The sequence below is a fragment of the Scleropages formosus genome, chromosome 8 (genome assembly GCF_900964775.1).
Source record: "Scleropages formosus chromosome 8, fSclFor1.1, whole genome shotgun sequence".
NCBI classification, from domain to species: Eukaryota; Metazoa; Chordata; class Actinopteri; order Osteoglossiformes; family Osteoglossidae; genus Scleropages; species Scleropages formosus.
The window spans coordinates 350,794-378,678 of NC_041813.1; the positions used below are offsets into that span (position 1 = coordinate 350,794).

The 27,885-nt window shown below is 41.0% G+C and overlaps 1 protein-coding gene across 2 annotated transcripts; it reads right to left on the reverse strand.

Annotated features, from left to right (window-relative positions):
* Positions 1 to 3,891: 3,891 nt before the first annotated feature.
* On the reverse strand, positions 3,892 to 27,885 carry pik3ap1 (phosphoinositide-3-kinase adaptor protein 1). 2 transcript variants are annotated; one of them, XM_018738100.2, is made up of 17 exons: positions 27,642 to 27,885; positions 21,588 to 22,013; positions 17,534 to 17,757; positions 17,204 to 17,348; positions 16,827 to 16,969; positions 16,336 to 16,465; positions 15,620 to 15,816; positions 14,169 to 14,340; positions 13,438 to 13,509; positions 13,076 to 13,324; positions 12,861 to 12,923; positions 9,898 to 10,091; positions 8,505 to 8,577; positions 7,242 to 7,400; positions 6,848 to 6,918; positions 4,873 to 4,973; positions 3,892 to 4,569 (listed from the first exon to the last, which is right to left on the reverse strand). In XM_018738100.2, the coding sequence occupies exons 1-17, from the start codon at positions 27,742 to 27,744 to the stop codon at positions 4,455 to 4,457; spliced, it is 2,637 nt and encodes an 878-aa protein (XP_018593616.2). In that variant the 5' UTR covers positions 27,745 to 27,885; the 3' UTR covers positions 3,892 to 4,454. The 2 variants fall into 2 exon arrangements, with proteins under 2 accessions (XP_018593616.2, XP_018593617.2); XM_018738101.2 differs by having other exon boundaries at positions 27,658 to 27,747.

Genomic DNA, 27,885 nt, shown 5'->3' on the forward strand with positions numbered 1-27,885 from the left:
AGCACGGTGCAGCCCGGCTCGCTAGCATTTCGGCGGACTCGGCGTGCGGCCTAGCGGCAGAGGTGCGAGCGGCGAGCGGGGCGACCAGCCCGGGTCCTCCGCCAAAGCAAAGGGTGGGCGAGCGACGAGATGTGCCGCCAGGGGCGTTTGCAACCGACGGTGGCGTTCCTGCGAAATCTGGTCAGTAGGGAGTACAAAGCGGTCGTCGAAAACCGCGCGGGCGCCGCAAGGCTGGTTTGGTTACTGGTACGTGTCGCATGTGTGTGGAAGAGCTGTGCTGGAGTGGGTCATGAGGAGGACCGTCTCAGCCCGGCGGGATACTCGGATTGTTCCCGCCCAGCAACCGGCGCTAAGCGTCCGGGACCTGCCGTCCGGGACCTGCGCTCCCGACCGGAGACGCTTGTGAGACGGCGCCGGACAGAGTGGGACATTTGTGGGGCAGGTAGCGGTGGGGAGAAAATGTAACATCCCACGTTACTGCGAGTTTAGGCGGGAAAATGTTTATTGTAAACAGTTGCATTCTGGGTAAAATGGGATTTAATTGTTTGACTAGGGCAACTTCCTACGTGAAAAGAGAACTTGTGGGCGCTAAATGGGCTGGAAAGTTGGTTTGAGGTGCAGGTCCCTGAGGAAATGGGCTTCTCAGACCAAGAGCATTAACACTATTGGCCTGTGTGCCGCTGTTGACTAATGAACAGCCGGGCGCCACCATATACCTGCATAAACAGTTGAAAGCAAAAATATCATTCTACTTTAAAAGAATACTATAGGAAAATGTACTTCTACATACATAAATATATGTAGAGAGATTTTTATGCTGTTTAGATTCATTTCATTGTTTTGCATAGTTTTGGTAAGGGTTCATAATGCCATACAAGCACATGAATGAAGAATAGCGGTTGTCAGCTCCATGGAGCAGCATCGCTGAGGAGAAGGTGTGCCTGCACTACCTGGCTGCTTCCGTTCATTCCTACACTACGGTTTTCCCATCAATACAGGACACGCCTGTGTCCCCTTCTTCGTTCTCCACGCACTCGTCGGGACAAACTGTAACTGTAATCGTCTTTGAACGCTCCTCTCTGAGGTCTGCAGCGCTCTGTGAACTCCTAACGTTTCACCATATGGTTGCCGAAAGAGGCAGTACTGTAATGTCTTATTATACTGTATAATAAAGTGACGCCAAATTCTGACCCCACCATCTGTGTGTCTCAGCAGAAATTGAGCTTCATCACAGCAGCGCACATTTTTCCAGTCCTCAGCTGTCCGCTTCTGGTGAGTCTGTCCACTGTAGTCTCAGCTTTCTCATCTGGGCTCACAGCAGTGGGACCCGACGTGGTCTCCTGCTGCTGTAGCCCATCTGCCTCAAGGTTCAGCGTGTTGTGCGTTCTCAGATGCTTGAACAGCAACGCTGTGACTTCAGTAATTAATCTTTATCGGGAAGCTCAAATACAGTAACACTCATCCAGCAGATCATTTCTGGATTCATAGTGCTAAAGGGCATGGGTCTGTTATGAGTGTTGCTGGTTCAAGCTTCTCTCACTCCCCATGACTGCTCTAGCACCCTTGAGCAACCTGCTTACTTTGAATTGCTTTGGTGGAATGTACCCATCTGCATAAACAGCAGTTATTATCAGGTGCTCAGACAGCTACACAAGTGATGAATTGTCTAATCTGCCTGTGTATGGAAACCAAAGTCACAGGACACAGTACTACTTTGTGGGCCTAAAAGGAGATTGCTTAAAAACAAAAACTCATAGGCAGAACGATGTTGTGAATGAACGATTTCATTAAAAGTACAGACCATCCACATCTTTAGTTCATTGTACCATAAAACTATTATCAAACTATTATATTTGAGCTGAAAGTATTGGATGAGGTGTGTCTGTAAGTTTGTGCTCATATTAGACTGCATTGCTGAAGACGGGCAGGGTCCAGAAAGGTAGGTCCTTAATCGAAAGAACGTGTCGAGGTTATTGGATCCTCTTGGGCAACATGAGGGTGTGACTGTCCAGTCCCACTCTCTGAGCACCTTTCATCACTGTGCAACAGCGGAAGAACTTTAATTTCCTTCAGAAATCGGCCTTCAGAGCAACAGCACCTTTTTATTTGTGGTCCTAAGGCCAGAATGGAAAACGTGCCAAAAAAAAAAAAAAACTTCAGAAACCATTCACAGACTTTACCAGAACCCTTTCAGATGTGCAAAAAAAGCTTCTTCTGAGTGAAATGCTTTAAAAAAAAAAAAGGTCTCACCAATATTCTTGTATATCTGCAATTCACATGAAATTCCACCAGGTGGCAGGATAAGACTATAAAGTGAGGTGCTTGGCTCCCTCTTCATTCTCTACAGCCTTTTGTTCCCAGTGTCCTCTGGCAGAAAACTGTACCTTTCTGTATGTTTTTAAAGAGCAATTGTGTTTCTGTTATACGTTTGTTGGTTAAATTACATGTCTTACATGTGTCGTACAGCACTTGAATCATTTACAGAGTAATGCAAGTTCAATCCCCTACTCAGTCTGCGTGGAGTTTGCATGTCCTCCTCACATTCTGAGTGGGTTTCCTGCCGATGCTCTGCTTTCCTTCCACAGTCCAACGATGCGTGCTTCAAATGAACCAGTGACTATAATAGGTCCTGAGTGTGTATGTGTGTGACTCTAAAGTGCCTGTAACCTGTGTGTGTGTGTGTGTGTGTTTGTGTGTTACGTTGCGTTGCGTTGCTGCGTTGTACGGATGGATGAATGATTGTAGGGAGTTTAGAGCAGTGGATCTAACATTGTCACCTTGGATAAAAGTGTCATCAAAATGCTGCATGAAAATCAGTTTAAATCACTTTGGAAAAATACGTCTGCTGAGTGCATAAATGCAACAAATCGACTGTATAAACCTAACGTTGTCATTTACTTTAGAGAATAGAGGCGGCTGAATATTAATGCCACCAGAAGTGTAATTAATGGCATTATTTGTGTTCTTTAGTAACGGGTTACATATTACTAGTAGGGCAGCACGTTGCACAGCGAGTAGTGTGTGAGAGAACATGGGTTCAGTCCCAGCTCAGTCTCTGTGGAGTTTGCATGTTCTCCCCGTGTCTGTGTGGGTTTCCTCTGGGTGCTCTGGTTTCTTGCTACAGTCCAAAGACATGCTGTTCACGTTCCCCTTAGTGTGTGAGTGACACAGAGAGAGTGTGTTGCACTGATGTATGGATGAATGACCCAGTGTAAGTAGTGTATCTAGCAGTGTAAGTCACCACGGTGAATAAGTTGTGTGGGCTGGTAGCACTACATGATAGAGTTCAGTGGAAGTCGCTTTGGAAAAAAGCGTCTGCTAAATAAATAAATGTAAGACATGGGTCAGTTATATATTTTGAAGCCAGAAAGGGATTGTTATGGGAAAGATTTTGTCTTGACAATGTGTTTTATGTAATGGTTGCTTGGTATCTTTGTTGACCAGCTGTAGGAAAATGGTGTTGGGTTTGTTTGATTGTGGATTTTAATGTATTGTTTTGGTTGTGTATTATTGATAACTTTATTAAATAAAGTTTAAAAAAAAAATGTATTGAACAACACTAAAGAAATTCAAAGAGAAAGAAAACTGTTTGTTTTCATTTTATTCTGCTTGAAACCATCTCAACTTATAGCACTTAGAAAACTGGTGAAACATTCATTATACTCTGAGCTTTTATTCTTAAACTCAGTAATTAAAAAAAAAAAAAAAACTGCAGATGCTGAAAATTATATTTTCAAATATTTACAACTATATATATCATATATAAATTCTGCATTGTTCTTGTTAGCAATCTCACCTATAGGCAATAAATATATACTTAATGAAAAATAAACACCATTAACCTGAAAAACTCCTAGTTATCTCTGAATTATTCTGGATTTATATCTTGTGTCACTGTATTTTGCAGTACAGTATGTTTCAATATTTTTTTAAAATAAGAATATTCCCGTACCTTTGTAAATAGGTGGCACCGCTCTTGTGCTGTCATTATAGATGATTTTTTTAATATTCCTTCAGTTTTCTACGGAGATTGCCACAGCTCCATGAAATATGCGTGCTGACATATACATTGTCCGTTTGCCGAGCCGAATGTTACTCGAGCCGTGTAACAGGTTGGTGTTTGAGCATTTTCCCATTCTGCTGCTATATCTTTGTGGGAAAATACTGCAAATAGAATGTTACTGAAATAATAATTGTGTATGGCACTAAGCCACATTGGAGGAAAATGAAGTGACACTAAATAAAGATTATTTATTTATGCTCTTCAGCCACTGTGTTTTCCACAGGATGTGATAAAGTTCACAGCCAACAACTGTAACGCGTCATCTGCTCTTTCGTACAGTTTCCTCAAGAGTGAGATAAACCTGTAAAGCTCAGACAACTCAGTCCAGTTGTGTACGGCAGAACTTAAATAGGCACGCGTGAAAAAGAGCACATTATTATGTATGTTTTCGTCACCAGTTTCGCCTTGGAATAGGTGGGGGGGAGCTCGGCCTCAGGGGGGGCCTTTGAGGAAGAGTGCGAGAAGGGCTGGATGTGTAAATGTCCTGCAGAGAGCCGTCCAGCATCCTGGAAATGAGAGCAGTGTCACTAATCAAACGTGCTTTTGAACAGTTGTGCTTTATACACAGATTTCAGTTCGGCGTTGATATTTAATTCACCCTTTTCCTCCTCTGATTTGCGTATTACATTTAATAAAACACGTTTCATGTTTGGTTTTAAGAGGAATTACACATGTGATAAAGTACAGAATTGTGCTAAAATTTGGAAACTTTGGGCTATTTTTTGGAAAAGATGTATAAATTGCGAAGTGTCACAGTATTGACACAACTGCGATAATAAAAACATTGTGTCTGTCATTACGTGGTTCACCTGTCAGGTATCCGGCGTGGAATTGGAGGGGGGGGTGTCATAGGTGGTACCTCAGGAGTGCGGAACACACAAGGAGGACGAGCCTGGTGCTCAAAATTTTCCTGGAATTTGAGAAGGAAACAGGCATCTTTTCAGTAGCAATAGAGGGTAGTTGGGCTGTCGGTGGGAAATTACTACGGTTCTCCAGCATTTTGCAATTTGATGTTTTACAATTTATTGTTCAGGTTTTTTTTTTTTTTTTTTTCCTTTCCCCCCCTCTTTTCAGATCTTGGAGTAACATCTGTAGTGTAGATTTTTTACTAACAAAGTCCATGCATGCATCTATCAATAACCTGTGTCCAGCTGAGGGTCATGGTGCTCCTCTGCCTATTCGGGCAGCTTATGGCAGGGAACACCTTAGACAGGACAGCAGTCCAGTGCAGGCAGAGTGCACACATTTGCATTTGCATTTACATTTTCACACACCCACTGATGCACACAGAGACAAAGTTCAGCCAATTTAGATTCACCAGTTCACCAGAAGCACATTCTCTGCACTGTGGGGGGAAACAGGAGCACCCAGAAGCAACCCACATGAGCACAGGAACACCATACAATTTCCGCAGAACAAGAGCTGGATCTGAACCGAAGTTTGAACTCAGGGCTCAGCAGTTGCGAGGCACCAGTGCAACCTGCTGTGCCACAATAGGATTGTAAACAAAAATACAATTTTACGATAACGTTACATGAATGAGTCAAAGTTACAGATACTCCCGCAGAAGCACTTCTTTCAGTAACAGTATTCCCTTCCCCCACAGCAGGCTTTTCACCTGACCCCTCCTTCGGACCCGTGCCTCCTCCCCGCACGGTAAACTCCTTACAGCATCTCACGCCCACGCCTTCCCCCCACTGCGGATTTTTTACACCTCCCCTGCTCTGTGTGCTCTCTCCCCGCTGCCTGCTAACAAGATTCTGCTCTTGGCGCCCAAAGTGAGGGGCTCTTTTTCTCCATGTGTACAGCAGCTTCTTTGCAAAAGAAGGAGAAAGAATTCATAGCAGCCGCTCCGTGCCGTAGGAGAAACTATGTAGTACAAGTGGAGGCCACGGGGGCCACGTAAACATCGTGGGGCCCAAAGGGCACAAGCCGTGTTCTCAGTTTGGGAAACAGTCCTGGGTTCTTTTCCTTTTCGTTGCTTTGAGCCGGGGGGGCGTGGTGGCGCAGTGGGTTGGGCCAGGTCCTGCTCTCCGGTGGGTCTGTGGCTCGAGTCCCGCTTGGGGTGCCTTGCGGCAGACTGGCGTCCCGTCCTGGGTGCGTCCCGTCCTGGGTGCGTCCCCTCCCCCTCCGGCCCTACGCCCTGCCTTGCCGGGTTAGGCTCCGGCTCCCCGCGACCCCGTATGGGACAAGCGGTTCAGACGACGCGTGATGTACCTTGAGCCACTAGAACGTCTTCGTGGGCTCCGACGGGTAAGGAGCTGCCACTTGGCACGGGGCTTCGTACGTCTTTGCGAGTGTGTGACCAGACTTGGAATGTTTTTACATTTTTCTGAGGACGTCGCCAACACATTGAGGTTATATAGAATTTTACTTGGATTGTGACGGAAATAAAAACAGGAACTTTACGGATTCTGTAACTTAATCAAATAATTCTCCAGAGGTTAATTTGTTTATTTATTTCATTCATAGTATTTATGGTAGTTGCTTGCAGTAGTCTTGCCTCTTGGCTATGATTGCCATTTTTCTGTAAATTTACATCCCTGCTCTCTCTCTCTCTCTCTCTCTCTCTCTCTCTCACACACACACACACACACACACACACACACACACACACAGAGGGTTATAAATAAGAGATCTGTTCTGAAACTTCACTCTTCATTTTCAAATGTTGCTCCAAAGTTTGTTTGATGTTGTTTGTTGAAATCTGCTATAGACTTTCTTTACATGAAAAGTACGAAAGAATAGTGATGGGGTAGATGGAAGAGTGGAAAGACATTTCACCTCATAATCATTTTCTGCTCCACTGCTGTAGCTGACGGTGCTGTGTGTGCTCTGTCTGTTGCTGCGAGTACCTGTGCAAAAGAAAAGCAAACATTTTGTGCATTTAAAAATTTAAAACCTGTGTTTCTAGGAATTCACAAATATGCTTATTAATTTGTACTACCTATTGTTTAATCATATTTTTCCTGTGCAACAGAAAAATTCATGTCAGCATCTGAAAATGTTTCTAAAACAATGAAATTGTAAAAAAAAAAAAAAAAACATTTAATGAAAAACATGAAGATTTCCTCTGACTTTTACCCTTTTTCATAACGAAATGAAAAGTGATCCATAGCATTAATACTTCTCATACGTTCCAAGGTCCAAATGTAAGTGTGATCCCACATTGACTCACTTGATGTACTTGAAGTGCTCCCGCTCTGCCAGGAGCCTCTCTCAATGGGCTGTGTGGCACCGCTCTTTACACGTGGGCTCGGCTCATACACGGCACACTCCATCTTCACCAGAGTGCTGCGATGGCAGCTGTACTGCAGGGGAGCGGTGATCTCCAGATCTTACACAAAAAAGACCAAGTAACACGTGTGTGTGTGTGTGTGTGTGTGTGTGTGTGTGTGTGTGTGTGCGTGTGTGTGCGTGCGTGTGTCTTGACGGAGCACTTTGTTTGCAAATCACCGGACTATAATTATTCATAAAGATACTGCACTCATGTTATCGTACGAAGGAAAAGCGGCGAAGGTGCATCAAAGGTGCCAAGTTTTCCTTCAGCCAGTGTTGCCTTAACTCTCTCTGAAGGCAGCAGGAGTAGCAGCAGTAACTTCGTGAGCCGCACGTCGTGTTCGTAGCAGTGCGTCTTAGCCGTTGCGTCACGGAAGCACAGGGCACTCGGCCAAGCAGGCAGCTCGTGTCCCGAAAGTGACAGCAGCGCATTGCAGCGAGGTGGTGCACACTGCGCGCGCTGCGTACGCTGCACACACTACTCGTACTGCAGGCGATTCAGAGTGAACAGTCCATCCAAAACACAGGTGCTTGGAATGCAGTAGGAAACCTGAGCGTCCGGAGGAAACCCGTACAAGCACAGGGAAAACATTCAAACTTGGCCCGGGTGGCACGGGGTTCTTCGAACCTTAGCGCGATCACACAGAGTACTGTATTGTGGGCCACATGTGCTCCTTGCCACATCACCACAGTGCCGTACCGATTTAATGTCAACTTGCACCCATCCTCAGGGAACGGTGGCTGCTTTCAGAGGTCATGTACGAAGCACAACTAAATAGTGTAGAGTAAGGAGTAGAGAGCACAGGACTACTTGGCTACTCTTGCTAACCTGTTGAATGTAAGCAGATTTTTGCCTACAAAACATTGTATCTGGAAGTTATTGGTAGATGTGACTCGGTATGTACAGATATTTGCCATATTGATGACAATGCTTCATGCCACTCCACTAAAATGCGCAGAAATACATGTGTGCGTACGTACAGTATGTTACAACTTTAATTTTTCATTGTTTTCGAAAACCTTGCCTTGTTCAATTGTCACAAGGCATTTCAGTGTTTACATATAAATTCCTGATTTAGTTCCAGACATATCAGAGTTTTTCAAATTCTATATTGCCTTTCCATCTTCGTAAAAATAAGAGAATCTGACGAAAAAGTTTTACCGATGTCTTTTCCTTCTTTCACTTTTTCTTTGTGCCGTCTTGTGATGCTCTCTCTTAATCTTTTCAGGTTTTCCTGTTGCAAAAATGGTGGAGAGTAATGCATGTGAAAGGCTCTATCAGTAAAGAAACACTCAATATAGTGAGAAAATGCAGAGACATACTGTTTACTGCAGCTATTTAGTACGACTCAGAAGAAAAGTGTTAGAGCACTCAGCAGGTGTGCTCATGCAGCCCAGTGTAAGAAGATACGGTACAGCCCGTGTAACGCATCTCGCAGAGCTCACCATCCCACATGTGAGGATTAAAGTAATGAAGCGAGTTTGTGGCGTGAATGGGAGGCGCACAAATGAAGATTTCTATGAAAGCTTTTCCCAGTAGCTGAATGCATGTAACTCCAGTAAGTTTGTGTCCTCTTACATCGCCAGAAAAAATGTACCGAAGCGCCTCGAGCCGCATCGCACTTAAAACATTGCTGAGAGACGTCTCTCTAAATATCCTTAGTTCCTTCTTTAGCTCCTTTCTGTGAGCACATTGTTTTTTAATTAAAAAAAAAAAAAAAGATCAATACTCATTGTCATCCTTGGAATGAGACCAGGCGAAATCTGTCGGTGTTTTAAAGTTCATTACAAAGGGGGAAAAGGATCAGAGATGTGGGTTTCAAAAGTGGAGCCAGAATTTAAGCAGCTTTTTTTGAACCCAGCCATGTAACAAGTCTCTATGAATTTATATACACATACATACATACATACACACATACATACACTGTGTGAAACCATGCGTTATAAGGAAGACTAGAAATTAAATTGTCTTTGGGTCAAGTTTTGCTGACCCAGCTGTTGCATTAAAGTTTCACAAAAATAACCTCAATGGGTTTGCAAGAATTATATATTACTCTACCTAAGCAAATTCCAACCAATACTTAAAGTATTTCGTAAGCAACTCAATTAAGAATAAAAAAGTAAGTACTTGTTCCTGAAGCAACTGGAACCGATGGGTATTTACTGTCAAAAAATGTCCCAAATCGCCATGACAATAATGTTTATAATCACATTTTGAATCACATTATTTTTGAAATGATGTGTATGTTTCATGCACCCATCCCTCAGAAGACAAACCTAATTCTTTCTCCTTAAGGTGAGCGATCCAGTTCCTAAAAAGCCTATTGCCATTATTTTTTATGAGAAAAATTTAATCTACTCTATTTCATTGAATGCATAGCATGCTTTTTAAATGTGCATAGATTACATCTGTAGAAATATAGCAAGAAATGTACATTCGTAGCTGTAAAAAATGGCAATTTACTGCATACTTTGTGTGCTGGTATTTTAAACTGATAGAAGCAGGAAAGTGAGCGTGTGAAGAGCTCTTTGCACGACGATATCAAGTGGTGCACCTGCTGAAAGCGCAGCGATTGAGATCTCTTCTCCTGGTTCCGTTGCCACTCTTTGAATTCTTGAACTGCTTCCTCCACACTTATTGCTCCAACTTTCACTCTCTCTTGTAGTGAAATGAGTTGTCTCTGTCCCGGAGTCTTCATTCCAGCATATGGGTCGTAGTTTGTCGTTTGAGGCCCATCTTGGAGCGCTCCTGCGGATATTACCAAAAAGTGTTGACAGCTATAAGAAAACAATATTTAGTCACTTTCAACACCCATGTTCTCTTATGTTTCGCTATTGCACAAACAGGCATCGTTTTTGACCGCACGGTTTCATTATTTGGTTTTGCAAGCACTGTACAACATCTTAAGGAATTAAAAGAAATGTAATTTTATGGATCAAGTTACAAAAACATATTATAAAAGTGGGGAAGAAAATGCTTAACATAAACAAATTCTTGACTGATTAGGCATCGGTTTCTATATGGAAAGACTGTCTGAGCCGAGATTGCTGTAACAATAGGCACAAGCAACAAGCGACATGACGGCCGTAATGAGGATTTGCTGTGAGCAGAAGAAGCTCTCGGAAGTTCGCTCCACTTTAAATGAGTTCTCCAAGGTTGCTGCAGCACTTTTTACTGACCTTGTCAGCTTGCTACTTGTGTCTTATGAGCTGGTACACTTTCACAAGGTGCTGGAGATTGTTTTCCCTTTTTTTTTTTTAAAAAAAAGTTAAACTTCTTTAAATTCCAATAACACTGGTGCAATACATTTTAACTACCTGTTGCCTGGGTCTAATAGCTGGATTCACCATAAGACCAAGGGACAATAGTAACATTCTGTGCCGTGCTCTGTCCTGTGGATGGATGAACAAGGGCTAACAAGGGAGCTCTTATAAAAGATCAGAGAAATCAAGTCCCAGCCTTGATATGAACACTGAAGAAAGCAGACAGGTAATAACTGATGCAGTGAAGATCAGTAAAATATGGAAAAACAATGAAGATCTGTACCGCAGAGACAGACTGATGACAGATATAAAGAGGAAAAATGAAGAAGAAAATAACTTTTTTGATCTCAAAGGAAATTGCATGAAGTTACAGCATCATAGAAACGATAAAGGAGTGACAGAGGACGTCAACATCCAGGATGCATGAGAAATTATTAGCGATTAGCAGAAGCGCCCTTGGTTACAGAGAATGAAATTAGATCAGCGCTGAAGTCTTTGCCAAGAGGAAAGGCCACTGGAACAGATGGAAATCCCAAGAAATTTAGTGAGCAGGGATTAGTGAAGGTGCAAGCCAATTTGTGGCAGCAACTCTGGAAAATAACACGCTGGAAAACGTTAATTTACGTCAAAATATCAAAGGAAGGAGTTGTGGCAGAATATGCGAACTGTCCAACAATTTGCTTGATTTCACGTGTCAGCAAGGTTATGTTGAAGGTCCTGCCACACTGACTGGAGCTGTACATTGAAAGAGGATGGTCTGATTGGGAAAGACACCGGGAATGAAAGACAATGGATACCTGGAAAGTGAGAGAACTTCACGTGGATCACTATCTGTGTTCTGTTGGCTACAGCACTGCAGCAAATCTTTTGATTGTTAGCCATGTTCAAATGTAGAATGCACTCAGAGAAATGGGTGGACGGGATCATATGGTCCTTTTCATGGAGAATTTGTACACTGGACAACACAGGTCACAGTTAAAACATGTTGCTGAATGGTTTCTAGTTTGGCAAAGGAGTAAGACTAGGCTGAATAAAGGAAATGTGTATTCAGCATTGGTGAAAGGAAGATCAGGAACCTTAAATATGCTGGAATACCACATGATAATGAAATCTGAATACCAAAAACTGAAGTCAAGACTGGATGTACCGGGAAAGTTGTCCTTCGGGGCAAAGGCATACAAGGTGTCGACTTTTTTTGCATTTAAGAATCCATCATGAGCAGCAAGAAAGGTAGGAACCAAGAGATATGCTTAGACTAACACTTTGTAGCGCTGCAGTGAAAGGTCTGGGAAAAGCTCCCCAAAGTATGGAGATATACAGTATGTCCACACGAATGAAATTGTTCGTGTCCTGGTATTTCAATGACCTCATACTTTGAAAAACACTGACGGAAAAACTGAGATTTCTTGGAATTGCGCTGCAGGCAACAACTTTTAAGGCTAGAATAACCTTGAGTACTAGGAATGAAATACAGGTTTCCCTTGTATAATGAAGGCTCATCTAGCAATACAGTGCTGCTTGAAAGTATGTGAACCCCTTGCAACACTTAGTTTTACCATGAAATTCTTATTTAATATGAAGCACTTTTTCCTCATCTGTTGTAATTATTGTGTAATGACAAATTTCCATATGTCGCTTTAGAGGAAATCATGCAGTAGAATAACAGAAGTAGTGCAGGTACAAAAATGTCAACCTCAAGTTGCACTGGTGCAACCAAGTAGGTTAGTAGAATTTTATCTATAAATCATTATCATTTATTAATTGTATAACTTTATTTTAAGATTAAAGATTTAGATTTAATTAGTTTGTTTTTATTTTTATTTTATTTTATTTTATTATAACTTATACAAGAATAATGGCCATCCCAATAGGGTTCACATACTTTCAAGCAGCACTGTATGTGCTGTAAAATTCAGAATGAACTAGAGTACTCTGCCATTTCACTCATGAAAAATAAGAAACAAAATTCTATAAAACTACTTGAGTTTAAATACCTTGCTGTTTAAATGGGTGCATAACTAAGTATCTTGTCACTGTGCAAATGTAATACTATAAGTTCTCTTGGACAAAGGTGTCAGCCAAATAAATTTAGTAATAGTTCACATTTACATTACATTTACACGTATTCATTTAGCAGACATTTTTCTCCAAAGTGACGTTCATCCTACAGAAAATGCAACGCGTGCAATAATTAAGATAAATCAGTGTTGATAAACCTGAATTTAAATGGAGCACATTTAGAAAATGATAATACCTGTTAAAAGTTGGCTGTCTTTGGCATTCTTTGTCTTTGGCCTTGTTTGTTTTTCTGAGAAGACTGAGAAAAGAGCCAGAAATAATATTTGTACATCCGCTGGATATCCAGTTAGAAACATACTTTGACAATAGAAAATGCGTTACAAGGTTGGCACACATTGTATACACGGTACAGTACAGTATAGATACGTATTATGTTGCAATAACACATACCTTTGGAAATATAGGTCTTAGTGTCTTCTGACTCAGTCACAGCACATGGCCTAGGAATAGGTGCTGGTGGACGATTGAGGATCTCTGGTGTATCATTTATAAATTCTACAGTGTCGTATATTTCGTCAGACAAACAGAAGTTATAGGGCTCTTCCAGTTCATCTGCTGGGTTTTCTTCTCCTTCATCTTCTCCTTTTTCGGTGTTTTCCTCCTCTTCTGTATAATTCAGGAATTTGCCTGATGCCCCAGCTGTAATTTTTATAACGCAAATCTAGCATTTTTGGGTTTCCACTGCCAGCATTGCCATATACAAAAACGATCAAAGAAACAATGATAAGATGTAAATAACAACATACTTCTACCTTGAAAAAATTTTCGTAGTGCATCCTCTTCTGTGTTGGAGGATTCTTGCCAGACTTTTTCCATATCCTCATCTGAACAGTGTAAATGGAAAAATAAAGAAATGGCCATTAAATAAGCCACAGAACAATTGTTCACATTCCCCGCATGATGCTTATGGTACATAATCACCCTGTAGCAGAAACTCCAGCATATAATATATTTATTTTCCTTCAAAAGACTACCTTGCATATAGTGTGTGATATATGGTGACATTCGCTGTCTTTATACCGACACAGTACTGCTGATATCATCAGTTTTCCGTTTAAGTTCGAATCGGGATCAAGTGTATTTCACAGACTGCCGAACGGATCCTACTGCCAGTATGTGCTGATACACGTGCATTATGCTTTTTGCAATATTTTGGCTGCAAACGGAATATTCCAAATTTATTAATACATTTTCACCACTTGTATACTGTTATTTTCTATATGATATGCTCAGGGTATAGCACTTCTATGACGGTTTCTTGCTGTCGTTGGGATGTGCTTTATGTCAGGATAATACCAAATAATAGTATGTGTACATGAGTGCTGTACTCACATGTGTGACTTATAAAGCAGTGATTTCTAATTATTGTGAAAAGCATGTTTTCTCTTAAAAACAAGTGATAGTTAAAAAAAAAAAAAAAAACACAGCTCTGTGATGGTTATTTCTTACAAAATTGTTTAGAGAAGATCGAGTGAAAACCTACACAAGTCTTCGATACAGTCAAGGTTCATTTTGATTGTTGTCTCAGAGATGTCATCCTTACAACCAGAATTTAGGGAGTGTCTCAAGATGTCTTGACACTTTGACATGCATTCATATACATCTTCATTTTCTGCCTGTGTCACAGTTTCACATTCCAACATGTGTGCTGTCTCCTGTACATATGATGAAAATATATTAGGCTGTTACAACAGGCACATGTACTCATTACACTACAATATATCTTACGTGACATATTTTCCTCTCAATGTACTTGTAAGGAAATGTTCCAGAGAAGCTCTACACTCTTTTAAGCACTCCTGCAAAGCAACACATCTTATGACATAGTATCCTGAAATGAAGACAGCAAACTTCAACCATATTTACACATTGTGACACACAACCTCAAACGAACTCGAGCAATGGTTATTATTTTACTCGAGTCTTGTTAGAAAGAAGTTTCCAGTTCTTTAAGTGTGTACCTTATTCGAAGTTACCAAGGCACAAGTTTGATTTGAACTGTCAGCTTTAAGATGACAAAGCAATGGCCAATATATTAAAGTGGCATCGATGTGCTTCACGTAGATAGTGGTTCTGCCCGTTTAGGTGGAGAGAAACTGGTGAATGACTGGATGCTAAACAGGTCCATCCCTTCGTTGATGTGATGCAGACGGAAGCCGAGGTCTCGCCAAAAGGTAAACCCACACACTCTAGTCAAAGTGCAGACATGTCATTATGGAAAGTATTTGAGGTGACACGCGTGTGACATGCAGTAAGCTAGGTGTACACCCCTGAGTTACTACATACAGTAGTTATAGCACGTTTGCTGGGATTATGGCGACAATTATGATGACAGAAGTGAACATGGCCCCCATCTCTCCAGATCTCCTTACTGTTCTGTAAACTTGTATCAGATCATCTGTCACAGTCAACTTGATGTTTCCCGTAAATTCTGTCGGCAACGGTCATGTACATTTGTTTGTCTCAGTTTTTCTTGCCGTATGCCTGTATTAAAGTGCTCTGTGTCACTACGTGAGAAGAGCGCTCTATAAAAAATAAAAAAAAGTAGAAATAATAATAATAATAATAATAATAATAATAATAATGTAACCAGCCAAAGATGATTTTAATGGACAAAATAGGTGTGCTTTGACAACCGTGTGCTGTGAAATGCACTTTTATTTGTACATTGCTTTGGAGAAAAGTGTCTGCTAAATGAATAAATATCAATTTACGTTACAATTCTGCTTCGCTAAATGTGCACCAACACAGCACGTGTACATTAGTCCTTGTGGTGAAAGAGTACACAGAGTGTACTGGGAGACTACATCCCACAGCATATTTGTACTATTCATCATGTCTGAAACTCAGGAAAATGTGTTCCATGTGCAGTTGGTAACTGCTAAACTGCTAAATGTTGCTGTTATTGTCATAATTATTTCAATGACTACTTACAACATACTCATCCATAAATTGCCTCAATTCCAAAAATCCATGCTTCTCGGCAATATTATTTGGATAGTCACCAAACTTGTTCATAACACTGTATGCTTGTAGAGCACCTGGACATTGCAGGAGAACCGTCACGAGCTTCTTTAGTCCGTACTTTGCAGCAAAATGAAGCAACGTGGGTAACTCATCATTTCTCTGATCTGCCAAAAACATAAGAAGGGAAAATGTACATGGTTCAGTAAAGGCAAAATTTATCCCATTTTTGCATTCGGGGGCTTTGAAGCATTACATATTTAAGGCACAAATGCGTAGAAGAATGTTCTGACCTTTTTTACAGCTGCGAAAAGAGGTTAGAGTTCCAAACAAGGCACTGAGAATAATGCAGAATGACACATAGCAATAAGTACCAGTGAAGTAGCCAGAAGGAAAGAGTGGAGAGAAAAACAAAAGAGTCCCAGTTAGAACCGAAGGGCCGGAAACAAGCTACCGGAGGTCCAAGTACCCGTGGCTTCCCACCCGTGCTCGCTTGGGCGGACATTTGTACTGTGGTAAAGAGCAATACAAGCGTGCAAACGGTGCTTCAGTCCACAAAGGCTATCATTTGGTGTCCAAACCCAAGGCCAAACATTCCTGTGAGCAGACGCGCTCCACTGGATGAATATTAAAATCCAAACATTGCTCTGCGTGATTATGGCACCGAATTTGAAATAGATACTTACAAGATGACATGTTTTCTTGCTCAAGGTGACTTATTCCAAAGATACTGAGGCCACTTGCAGGTATTCTACTTTTCAGTAAGTCTGTCAATAAACTGTCCAGACTTTCTGTGCTGGATGCAACATTAAAAGCCTGCAAAAAGTGAAATGATACTGTGTATAATATTATAACAACACTGAAATAATACTGTGTCTTGTATTTAAGACACGTGAATTGCTTTTGGGCAATGGATTTCTAATAAACATCTGTTTCAGAAAACATGTAAAAGTACACACAAAAGTGGAATGCAAAATAAAATTTGGTTAATATTTTTAAATATTTGTAAAAGACAGCTTGTTCTTCAGTGCATAGCGAAAGCTGAATTATTACATAATATTGCCTACGTTATGACATACATTTATTAATAACATGATTCTTAAAATGTAAAAGGTATGAAAGGTAAACGCATGCACTATTCTTGTTAATGAAGTTGTGTAAAGGTGCTGTTTCTTACCTGACACATGAATTCCATGGGACTGGCAATATTTTCTAGGTACTTACTGACTTCCTCCATCCCAGTGAAATATGTCACATGTGTTGTGCAAACAGCCACTTGACTGCTGTACACAGTAATCAGAACAGTTCCTGAAGGCATGGCTGAAAGGGTATTATAGAAGCACTCTTTCAGTTCAAAGTATTTTCACTGCTGAAATATTTTACCGCCCCATGTGTTTGTAAATAGGCAACGCTGAAATAGCGTACAAGAAAATCGTAGAAATGTGACACACACACATTGCGAAAATTTTAGATTCTCTATTCGCTCCATTTATTATGAATCCCTTGCAAGTTTTTCTCATTGCGCCGTTCGGTTAACATCTTAGATGCTCTTACCAGGTGAATTCACACTAACAGTGTATTCGTTCTCAACCTTTCCTGGCTTCCTTTTCGCATCACATTCTTCAGACGAAAACTCAACATAAGCCTCCGCTTGGGTGTCCAACTTACATTTTAGGATTATGTAAATCCTCACATGTGCCTGTTAAAGATGAAATAAATAGCCATTGTTATCTGTAATTAATGAGTACATCATAATTATAATCATTCTTGTATTTTTATGAGAAAAAAATTAGACTTTTTTTCAAATAACAATTTAAAAAACTATGAAGGGTCCATCTGAGTTAAGATGATTTTGACATTGCCATTTTTACAAATAGTCCTAACCCCACAAAGTATTCTGTCTGGCTGAACCGTGAGACAGAGATCGGTATCAGAGCCCATTGCTGGTATCTGCAACTCAGTGGAAGATCCACAGCTTTCTTCAGGCAACGCCAGTGCTTGAGGGGGATCCTCTGTTGGTGCCGAGCGTGGGGCATCTTCTCTCAAGTCCTTTAGTGTGTCAAAGTCTTCTTGTCTCTCCGTCTTACTGTCAGTCCCATAATCTTCACCTGCGTCAAAGTTGTCAAAAAGCCATTCATATTTATTCAAACTTTTCACCAATACTGTAGATAAGAAAAACTGATTATATGGCTTCAGTGATTAAAAAAATGACCTTTCATCTTTTCTATGACATCATTTAACTTGGGTAAGAGGATGGCCTGGTGGCACCGTGACTTGTGCTGCTGCCTGATAGTGCATGAGCTGTCTGGGCAAGGGTTTCGGTGTAGCTCAGCCTGTAAGGAGTTACGTGTGGTACTTTGAAAGGGTTTCTCACACTTCCGAGGTGTGTTTTGGGTGAACTGACATGGATTCGTGTTCTGTCCCACGTGTACCTTTCCTAGCCTTGAGCCCCGTGCTTTAAAGGATCAGCTCCAAACCTTGATTTGGAGTGAGTGAGTGAGTGTGAGAGAGTGAGACAGAGAACTTAGGTAAGAAGAGCATGTGTCTGGTTTTATTGGCCTGGAATCTGGAAAATCATTCATTTGAAATGGCAAATAAAGCAACTGATGTATTCATGCATACTACATTCTGAATTAAATGGGGAAAGCAAAAAAAAAAAAGCCAACTAAAAACAGTGTTTTGCCTTAAATTCAAACAATGCCCTACAAATCTAAACATTATTTGTTTTGTTAATGATACATAGGTTCTAACACAATAAATAATTTGTTTTGTTTCTGACTACTAGCATTATGGTAAAAGTAGAGTGAAATATACAGCAGACTGATTTACACCATTTGTCAGGAATCGATAGTTATTTTTTAAGTTTTTCTTCAAGTATTGTAGAGCAGCAGTTATCGGAAGATGTAGGGTAAGGAAATACTTTTGCGAAATTCTGTGAAATTTGGCGCATACTTGAAATGATCAGAAATTCTCTTGTAGAAGGCAGAGCTAGCAGTGGTACCAGTAGAGACAAACAGCAGTAGTAGCTCTGCCTTCTTCTACAGTTCAGGTAAAGTGGGATTCCTCACATGGGGAGGACTAACCACTGATGGGGTGAGTGAATTCCCTTGATCACTGGTGCCTTAGAAAACTCCAGCTCCCTGCAAGTATATTGAGGGTATACAGTGTGGTATCAAGTTCTGTGTAGTAAATTCCTTCCAACTTGAACTTGTCCTGTTTGTTCTGCTGATGGAAACTTATTCTAAATGATAAATCTCAGTTTTAAACCATGAGCTGCGCGAGGCTCAACTTTTGCTCCATTGGGTGGGGACACCTGAGCACCACAATCCCATTCTCTTAAAATAATTATTGTCCGAAACACTGCAAGCTTTAAAAAATGTAGTTGATAATGTGAAAGGTGCATTTAAAAGGTAGTGAGTTCAGTATTATTCCACTGCCAGTCATTCTGGGCAGACCTAGTTCCTGCTGAAATGCTCTAAATGTGATCACAGTTTTAGAACTACTGTGTTTAAGTCACCACTTCTTGTATCTTAGCACAATTATCCTTTTTTTTTCTGCTTAAACAATATCTTTAGTGAGAGCTTCTGATCAAACAGGAACACTCTGCTTCCTTTTTCATATGGATTAAAATGTTTCCACAACCACTTCTGTAACTACTGCAGTAACAAAGAGGATCTATTGTTGCCTTTATATTCTTAAACACAGAGTGGTTACGCTTCCAGTCCACGAGACTGCAGGAAAACAGGCATTGTAAACAGTATCACATGTTCAAATATTCAGTTATACAAGGCTGTGTGACATTCAGTGTATGGCCAAAAGTATGCGGACAGCCCTCCTAATTACTGAGTGCAGGTGTTTCAGCTGGACGCATGTTAGAAGTTGCATAAGATCCAGCACACAGCCATGTACTCTGTTTCCACTGACAGACACTGGCAGTAGAATGGGTTGTTTTAAAGAGCTCAGTGACTTTAAATGTGACACCGTCATAGGATGCCACCTTTGCCACAAGTCACACACACACATACACACAATGTCTACACCTGCTTGTCCCGTGTGGGGCTGCAGCAAAAGGCTGGAGGGGGAGGGAACACACACGGGATGGGACGCCAGTCCACCGCAAGGCACCCCAAGCAGGACTCGAACCCCAGACCCACCCCAAGCCCCAACCAAACCTGCTGCGCCACCCCACCCCCCCGTCACAAGTCAGTATGTGAAATTTCTGCTCTGCTAGATCTGCCCCAGTTGACTGTAAGTGCTATTATTGTGAAGTGGAAGCGTCTAGGAGCAAAAACAGCTCAGACTGGAAGTGGTAGACCATGCAAACTCTCAGAGTGGGGCCACCTAATGCAGAAGCACACAGCACATAAGAATCAGCTAACCTCTGTTGTATCACTCACTACAGAGTTCCAAACTGCCTCTGGAAGCAACATCAGGACAAAAACTGTGCGTCGGGAGCTTCGTGAAAGGGGTTTACATGGCTAAGCAGCTGCGCACAAGCTTGAGATTACTATGTGCAATGCCAAATATTGGCTGGAGTGGTGTAAAGCACACTGCCGTTGGGTTCTGGTAGCAGTACAAACGTGTTCTCTGGACTGATGAATCATGCTTAAACACCTGGCCGTCTGATGAACGAATCTGGGTTTAGAGCCCTGCCTACCGGAATGCATAGCACTTAATGTAAAGTTTGGTGGAGCAGGGATAATGGTCCAGGGCTGCTTTTCCGGGTTTGGCTAGGCCCGTTAGTTCCAGTGAGGGGTACTATTAATGCTACAGCATATGAAGACATTTTAGACAATTGTGTATTTCCAACTTTGTGCCAACAGTTTGGGGAAGACCCTTTTCCATTCCAGCATGACTGTGCCCCTGTGCACAAAACCAGGTCCTTAAAGACATGGCTTAACGAGTTTGGTGTCGAGGAACTCGAGTGGCCTGCACAGAACCCTGATCTCAGCCCTACTGAACATCTGTGGGATGAACTGGAACGCCGACTGTGAGCCAGGTTCTCATCCAACATCAGTACCTGACCTCACGAAGGCTCTTCTGGGTGGATGGGCACAAATTCACACAGACACACTACAAAATCTTTCGAGGAAAGTGGAGGCTGTTATAGCCATGGGGGAAGGGAATCCATATTATTGCCCATGATTTTGGAACGGGGTGTCCAACAAGCTCACATAGGTATGCTAGTTAGGTGTCCACATACAATTATTTACATAGAGTGTACCAGCAATGGCTGATTTCAGAAAATCCTGCACTGTTAGATGAGAAGTTGCCTCAGCAATCAAAGAAAAGTCTTCTGTGTCTTGGGTTTATGTGCTGTATTGACCTAAGATGACAGATAATACGAGGTTATGATTCATTGTCGGGGTTAACATCCAATGGCTTAAGGTTACCATGTGGTGGTGCAGTAATTTGACTCAGTGCTTAGTATTGTGTTCACTCACAGGCTGCTGAACTAAAGTAAAATCCTGCAGTTATACATTTATCACCAGGCTTATCAAACAGGTAAAAATTTGACAAGAAAACTGGACCGGCAATTCCAATTATACCAATTACTCAACCCCTGCCATCAACCAAGAGACACAAGTATTTGTAGCTCACATCAGATATTGCTGGTATGTCTTAAAGTGTCATCCTTTTAATTTAATTGCCATCGTGTGCCGATAGGTACCCATAATGTTTTAATCTGGCTTTATAGCAATGGCACTTGGTAACACAGACAAATACTCTGAGAGTGACCTCTTGTACTCGTTTACAAACGTCACGGATTCAGTCATCTGAATTATCATAATTTTTTAAAGCTTTGAACAAACGTAAAATTCTGAAATATTTCAACTATAAATGGTGCACAAATGAATTTTGACTAGTAATCTATTTAATCAATTAACTTCAGTAAATATTCTGATCAAGGCTGCAAGTACAGAGAGGAAGGCCTTACCATCAGAAAGGGACTCAAGGATGGTGGAAATGTATATTGCTGGGTCATCATCTGGGTAGAGTTTCCTCCATTTCTTCCAGTCTTCAAAGTAATTACTCAGCATCTCACTCTCTGAGACCCCACAGAAGAACAGAACCATTTTGTTTGGAGGATAAAAAAGTCTCTTTAAAACTTCGAGCACCTCTGGGTTGTTCTGCATGTCCAAGAAAGCCATGGATAGCAAAAGCACAATGCATCTGCTACAGTTAAAAACGTCATAGTCATCCTCCTGCAAGGAGGCTGTATCATAAACTGGGTACAGGTGAATCAAGTTCTTTGGGATCATTTGAGATGATCTTAAGACATGCTGAAGATATTTGGCCCATTCCTCAGCTTCACTTGTGTGAACTATCAATACTTCAGATGTGGAAGGAGTTGCAGAGGAAACTGGTGGGGGAAAAAAGGAAAAAAAAAAACTGAAATTATTTCTTATTTATTTTTTTGCACACAAATCAGTGATCATTAATTTTCTAAGTACCTAGGTGGTACCTGTCTAAGTAGTACCAGCAGACATCGTATAAGAGCTAAATATGAAATAAGACTCAAGTTACGGTAACTGTTGGACTGAGGAAAAGGACAGTGGGAGTACGTACCATAATCCTAATTCTCCATTGCTGTCTATCGGTATAAATACACACACACACACACACACATTTTCTGAACCGCTTGTCCCATACGGGGTCGCGGGGAACCGGAGCCTACCCGGAAACACAGGGCGTAAGGCCAGAGGGGGATCAGTATAAATAATCTGTGGTATTAGTGTGCTCAGCTCTCTTGTTTTTAAGTGAACTTTTAATTTCCAAAATGTTAAACATTTTCACAAAAAAAATATTTTACGAAGTTTGAAGAATTATAAATGTGAGATTTCAGAAAAAGTGGCTACAGACATTAAAGTGATTATTTATTTTTAATGAACACTGGAACATGATTCCTTTTTCACCTTTAGAAGCGGTTAAATAAATAAATTTTCCGCTGGTATATCACAATGTGAAAAAACAAACTTTTAAACACACAGATGGATCTTTTAAAAAGATGTTTCAGTGCAAAGTTCCGGGCTTCTTAATATGGACGGCAATGCAACGTTCTTGACCCTTCAGTTATAAGTTATGTCTCAGTTTTATTTTTGGTTTCGGCTCTCACGTCTTTGAACTGTGGCACTGTTACTGTGATACAGTTAGAAGGAGTGCAGAAAAATGTGGTCCGATTGCACTTGGATTTTTCTGAGCTTTAAATGCAGATTTTCCTTTTGTAATTGTATGTTCTACACTCCTTTCATATCGCTGCTTTTTCCTTGTTTATGTATTGCCAGTGATTCTAGACTCACTGCTTCTATGAAAGCATGTGAAACATAAACATATGATCAATATTCTGTTAACATGATGCACTTGTAAATTATGTGGAAGGAATTGAGGGCTTTTTTCAAAACAAACATTATTATACAGTTTTTCTACCATGATTTAGCATAGACAATAAGGGGTGGTATAGGGAATTTTTGCAAATACCATGATGATGACAATGACAATCAATCATCAGTATCTTCATCATCAATATGTACTTTTACCGCCAAACAAGGCAAATTACAGAGGAGTAGAAAAACTGGGGTGGCAGACAGGGACAGATAGGGGCACTTAGTATAGTTCATGAAACCACTACGCAGTGGCTTGAACGCAGCACAGTATTGAATTGTCACCTCTGTGACAGAGTCTACGAATGAACATAGTGTACATAATGTTCTCAAACTCATATTTATGGTAGTGCTGCTCTGCACAAACCACTCTAGCAACAAAGCCCTAATAAATTAACATAGAAACAAACAGATAATATGATACCGTAATATTTTATTTTTTTTCCCTGTATCTGGATAGATTTATGTTCAGACAAAGACCAAGGATGAGTTTAATCCAAATTTTCCTCTGCCAGCTGTTGAATATGGTGTTTGGAGTTGTTCTATCTGAAGATTACACTGGTTATGACAGACAAGGAACATGAAACCATTTACATGATCAAGGTTATCTGATGTCCTGTCATACGTGTCATATCATATGTCTTATATGGCCTTTCCACTGAATCTAAGTATTATTGCACCTTGATGAAAAGTACTAGAGTGCAGCACAGACGTCCACCTGCTTCATTCCTAAAAGAACTGAAAACTCTTTAGCTAAATCTTCAGGATTTTATGAGAAGCTTCCAAAAGGACTGAGACTTTTCTGAAGGTAAATGTTAATGCTAAATATTTACATGTATTTACATTACATTTACTCCGACTGCAACATTGTACCCAGTATGACACGGCGCAGTGCAACGCTTATATGTGTATATATATATACACACACACACACACACACACACACTGTATATATACTATATAAGACATATAAGACATGGATCATATGGAGTGCTACTACAACAGCAAGTCCAATGAGAGAGTCTACATGAAGTGCATGTGGGAACTGTGGACGACTAAAAGACCATCAACATTAATTGCAGAACAACTGCTAACACACCGCTTCAACATTGTCAATAGGAAGTTACTGTCACAACTTCTGATGAATAGGCTGCAGAAACAACATGCCACAATGAACTTTCCACTCCCCTACAACCTTCACTGGAATACTAGAATGCATAGGCTTGAATCCCCTAAGCCAGGACATAGAGATGTCCTGTGGTCTGGAGAAGTGTGGGTGCGTGACAGTAAAAAAAGGAGGGAAGATAATCATGAACGAAAGGACTGAGCTATCAGAAGGCAACACAGGGCACATTAAAGACAGCTATAAGTACCTGGGGATCCCGCAGTCACATGGAAACCATGATGAAAAGAGAAGGAAGACAGCAACAGCCAAATACCTCCAAAGAGTGTGACAGGTCCTGAAGATCCAGCTCAAGGGGGAAAAACAAGATCCAAACTAGCAACAGCTAAACCCTACTGGTCATCAGGTATCCAGCCTACCCACCGGTATAGTGAGCTGGCCAGTGCAGGATATAGAAGCTGTCGATATCAGAACCCAGAAACTCCTCCTGATGCATGGAAGATTCCACCCGAAGTCCAGTACTCGGAGACTCTACATCAGTCGAAAGGAAGGGGACTGCGGCTCAGTCAGCATCAAGACCGCTAGCCTAGATGAATTACCGAAAAATGGCTCTTGGGGATGACCTGCTAAGAGAATGCCTCAGACAGGGCAGGTGGTTAAAGAACCAACAGAGGTGCTGTGGCAGGACAAGCTGCTCTATGGAATATACCAACAGCAGAGAGCAGAGGTGGCTGACATCCAGAAACACTACCAGTGGCTGGAAAGGGCTGCACTGAAGGATGGCACTGAGGCACTAAACATAGCTGCACAGGAGCAGGCTCTGAGCATCACATCAGTAGAAGCAGAGGTCTACCATACTAGGCAGAACCCAAGGTGAACACTCTGGAAAGAGGCTCCAGAGACACTTCAACACCTAGTGGCAGGATGCAAGATGCAGATGGGAATGGCATACACTGAATGACACAACCAAGCGGCTGGAACAGTGTACAGGAACATCTACACCAAGTATGGGTTGGAGCTTTCCAGGTCCATGTTTGAGACCACAGAAGGTGGCTGAGAATGACAAGGCTAAGATCCTGTAGGGCTTCCAGGTCCAGACCGACAAGCAAGTACTGGTGAATCAACAGGACATCGAGGTGGTGCATAAAGAACCGAAGATGGCGGTGGTGGTAGATGTCACAGTACCGAGTGACAGCGACATTAAGAAGAAATAGTATGAGCAGCTGGAAAAGTACCAGGGGCTGAAAGAGGAACTAGAATGGATGTGGAAGGTGAAAGTAATGCCAGTTGTGGTGGCAGACCTTGGCGCAATGACACCCAAGTCGGAAAAGTGGCTCTGACAGATTCCAGGAGCAACAGCAGAGCTCTGAGTGTAGAAACGCACAACACTACGAGCAGCAGAGATACAGCACAGAACCCTGAAATTCCTAGGTCTCACACACACACATTTTGCCTTCTCATTTACTGTATACAGTACCAGTGTGAAGTGCAGGTACTCCTGGGCAACTAGCGCAACACTTACATGAGAGCAGGTGGGTAGAAGAGAGAAAGCAAAGTAACCTACAGGTGTTGTGCATCTCTGGGAACTGATGCGGAATAGCTGGGTAGACATGTCAGTCAAACCGATTAACTAAATGCATTGTCAAAAGACAAAAAGTTTCCAGCAAGGGTACTGAGACTCTGAGAGTAGTTAGTAAGTAAACTAAAGCCACGACCTCACTATAAAGTGATCTGAGAAAGTGGGCGTCCAACTTCCTCACTTCAACTGACATTGTGCTAATGATGAAAACTGTGATAAGAGCAAAATGTCTTGAGCTCTCTTTAGAGTAGCATCACTGTATCCAAATCCAAATAGTGATACAAAATAATATACACTGTAACTATTTAGTCAAATCTTATACTGTATGTAAAATAGATGCAGTCAGCCACATATGTGCATTACTTATCTGAAATGCAAAGAAAACAGAGAAAAAGGCATGTAAAACACTGAATAAATTGCAACACTCTACGGTAAATTTACATTGTGCTGTGGGACAGCTGGTGGTGTAGCAATTAGGGGCTGCTTCCTTTGTACCCAAAAGCTGCAGGTTTGAATCTCACTTCTCGGTGTTGTACCGTTGAACAAGGTAAATATAACTGTAATATAATGACAATTACTTAAAAATAATATTATTTAGTATGACGTTAGTAATATTATATATTGTAATTACCCTCAACTGCTCCAATAAGATTGCATACTGTAGATTAAATAAAATAAAAACATTTATGATGTAGAAAAGATTGCTTATACACTGTAAGTCTGAAGAGCTTAGCATTGTAAGTTGCTTTGGGGAAAGGTGCCAGCTAAACGAATAAAAGTAAATGTAAAACGTCATCTTATTAAGTAAACCTATCAATTATAAAGCCAAATATACGATGAATAACTGGCATTTAAAAAAAAAAAAAAAAAAAAAGAAAAAGAAAAAAACTTTTCACACCAATAAATCTTTATGGAACAGTTTTACAAAAGTCAAGCTGTAAAAGTGTATTTAGCAGTGTGATTATCAAAACTTCACTAAAGGACACTGAACTTCCCCCTTTCGATAGACAGGTTATGAAAAGGCAGCTTGTTTTTAATGGCTCTTTAATAGCATTCTTTTAATACTTACTTCCATGTAAATGGGCAAAAAATAAAGAATACATGCTCGTATTTAAATATATTTAAAGTCTATTTGTTATGGAGAATTATTGGCAAGACATTGTCAGGAATGTACACATGGGCATATACATCTATGTACAATATGTTATTAAAATGTATATTTTATGAATTGCTTAATCATAAATTAGTCCACTTCAGTACTCTTGCATTAAATGCTTTTTTAAGGAAATGTACTGTGTATTATTTCATTTGTGTTTTCAGTCCATCAGGCATCACTTTCCACTTTAAGTAAACAAAGATTAGAAAACCAAACTGTCAAGTGTTTTCAACAGAAACAGGTTTTCAGTGTTTTTAAGCCTTTGTCATTATAACATGTCCCATGCATTTTTACATAAATGTTTTAAAAACCCAGTTATGAGCCCCAATAAATTATTTTAAGTATGCTTATCTAGAATAAGACATAAAATGGAGAAGTACACTCAAATTCAGATTATTCTCTTTTGCTTTTTTATGTTACTACAGTTCGTTCAGGTTCATTTCTCTTATATATTATGAAAATTATTATGTACCAGTGAAATGTTTACAATTAGCTCTCGCAGTTCATTGAACATTCTGTGCTAATTTGGATGGGCAGCCATGCAAACATGGGCGCTGGAGCCGCGCACTCGCACGATTTCACATCCTGCTGTGTGACGGTGCAGGGTTTCTGCCCTTAACCGTAAGCTTAAACATCATTTCTGTGTCGACTTTTAACACCAGCGCATATTCACAAATGTAACATCGCCAAAGCTTGTGTCCGTAGACAAAGAGTAGGACTCAACGCCCCTGAACGATGAAGAATATACTCACATGGAGACTTACTCACATGATTTTGACATAATGGCAAGGTGCTGAAACTCCGGTATGTCCACAATGAAGAGTCCAAATCAGGGAAATGCAAGTGGTGCGACATGCATGTTTTCTAAAGAAACTCTCCTTTGTGCTGTGATGTGTCCGCTAAGTGCACGTACGCCGTCTGTGTCGTTTTTCAGCAAGCGACAGACCTGTAGGCTGTACCCTACTTCACACCCTCTGCAAAGTATTAATAGTGTGA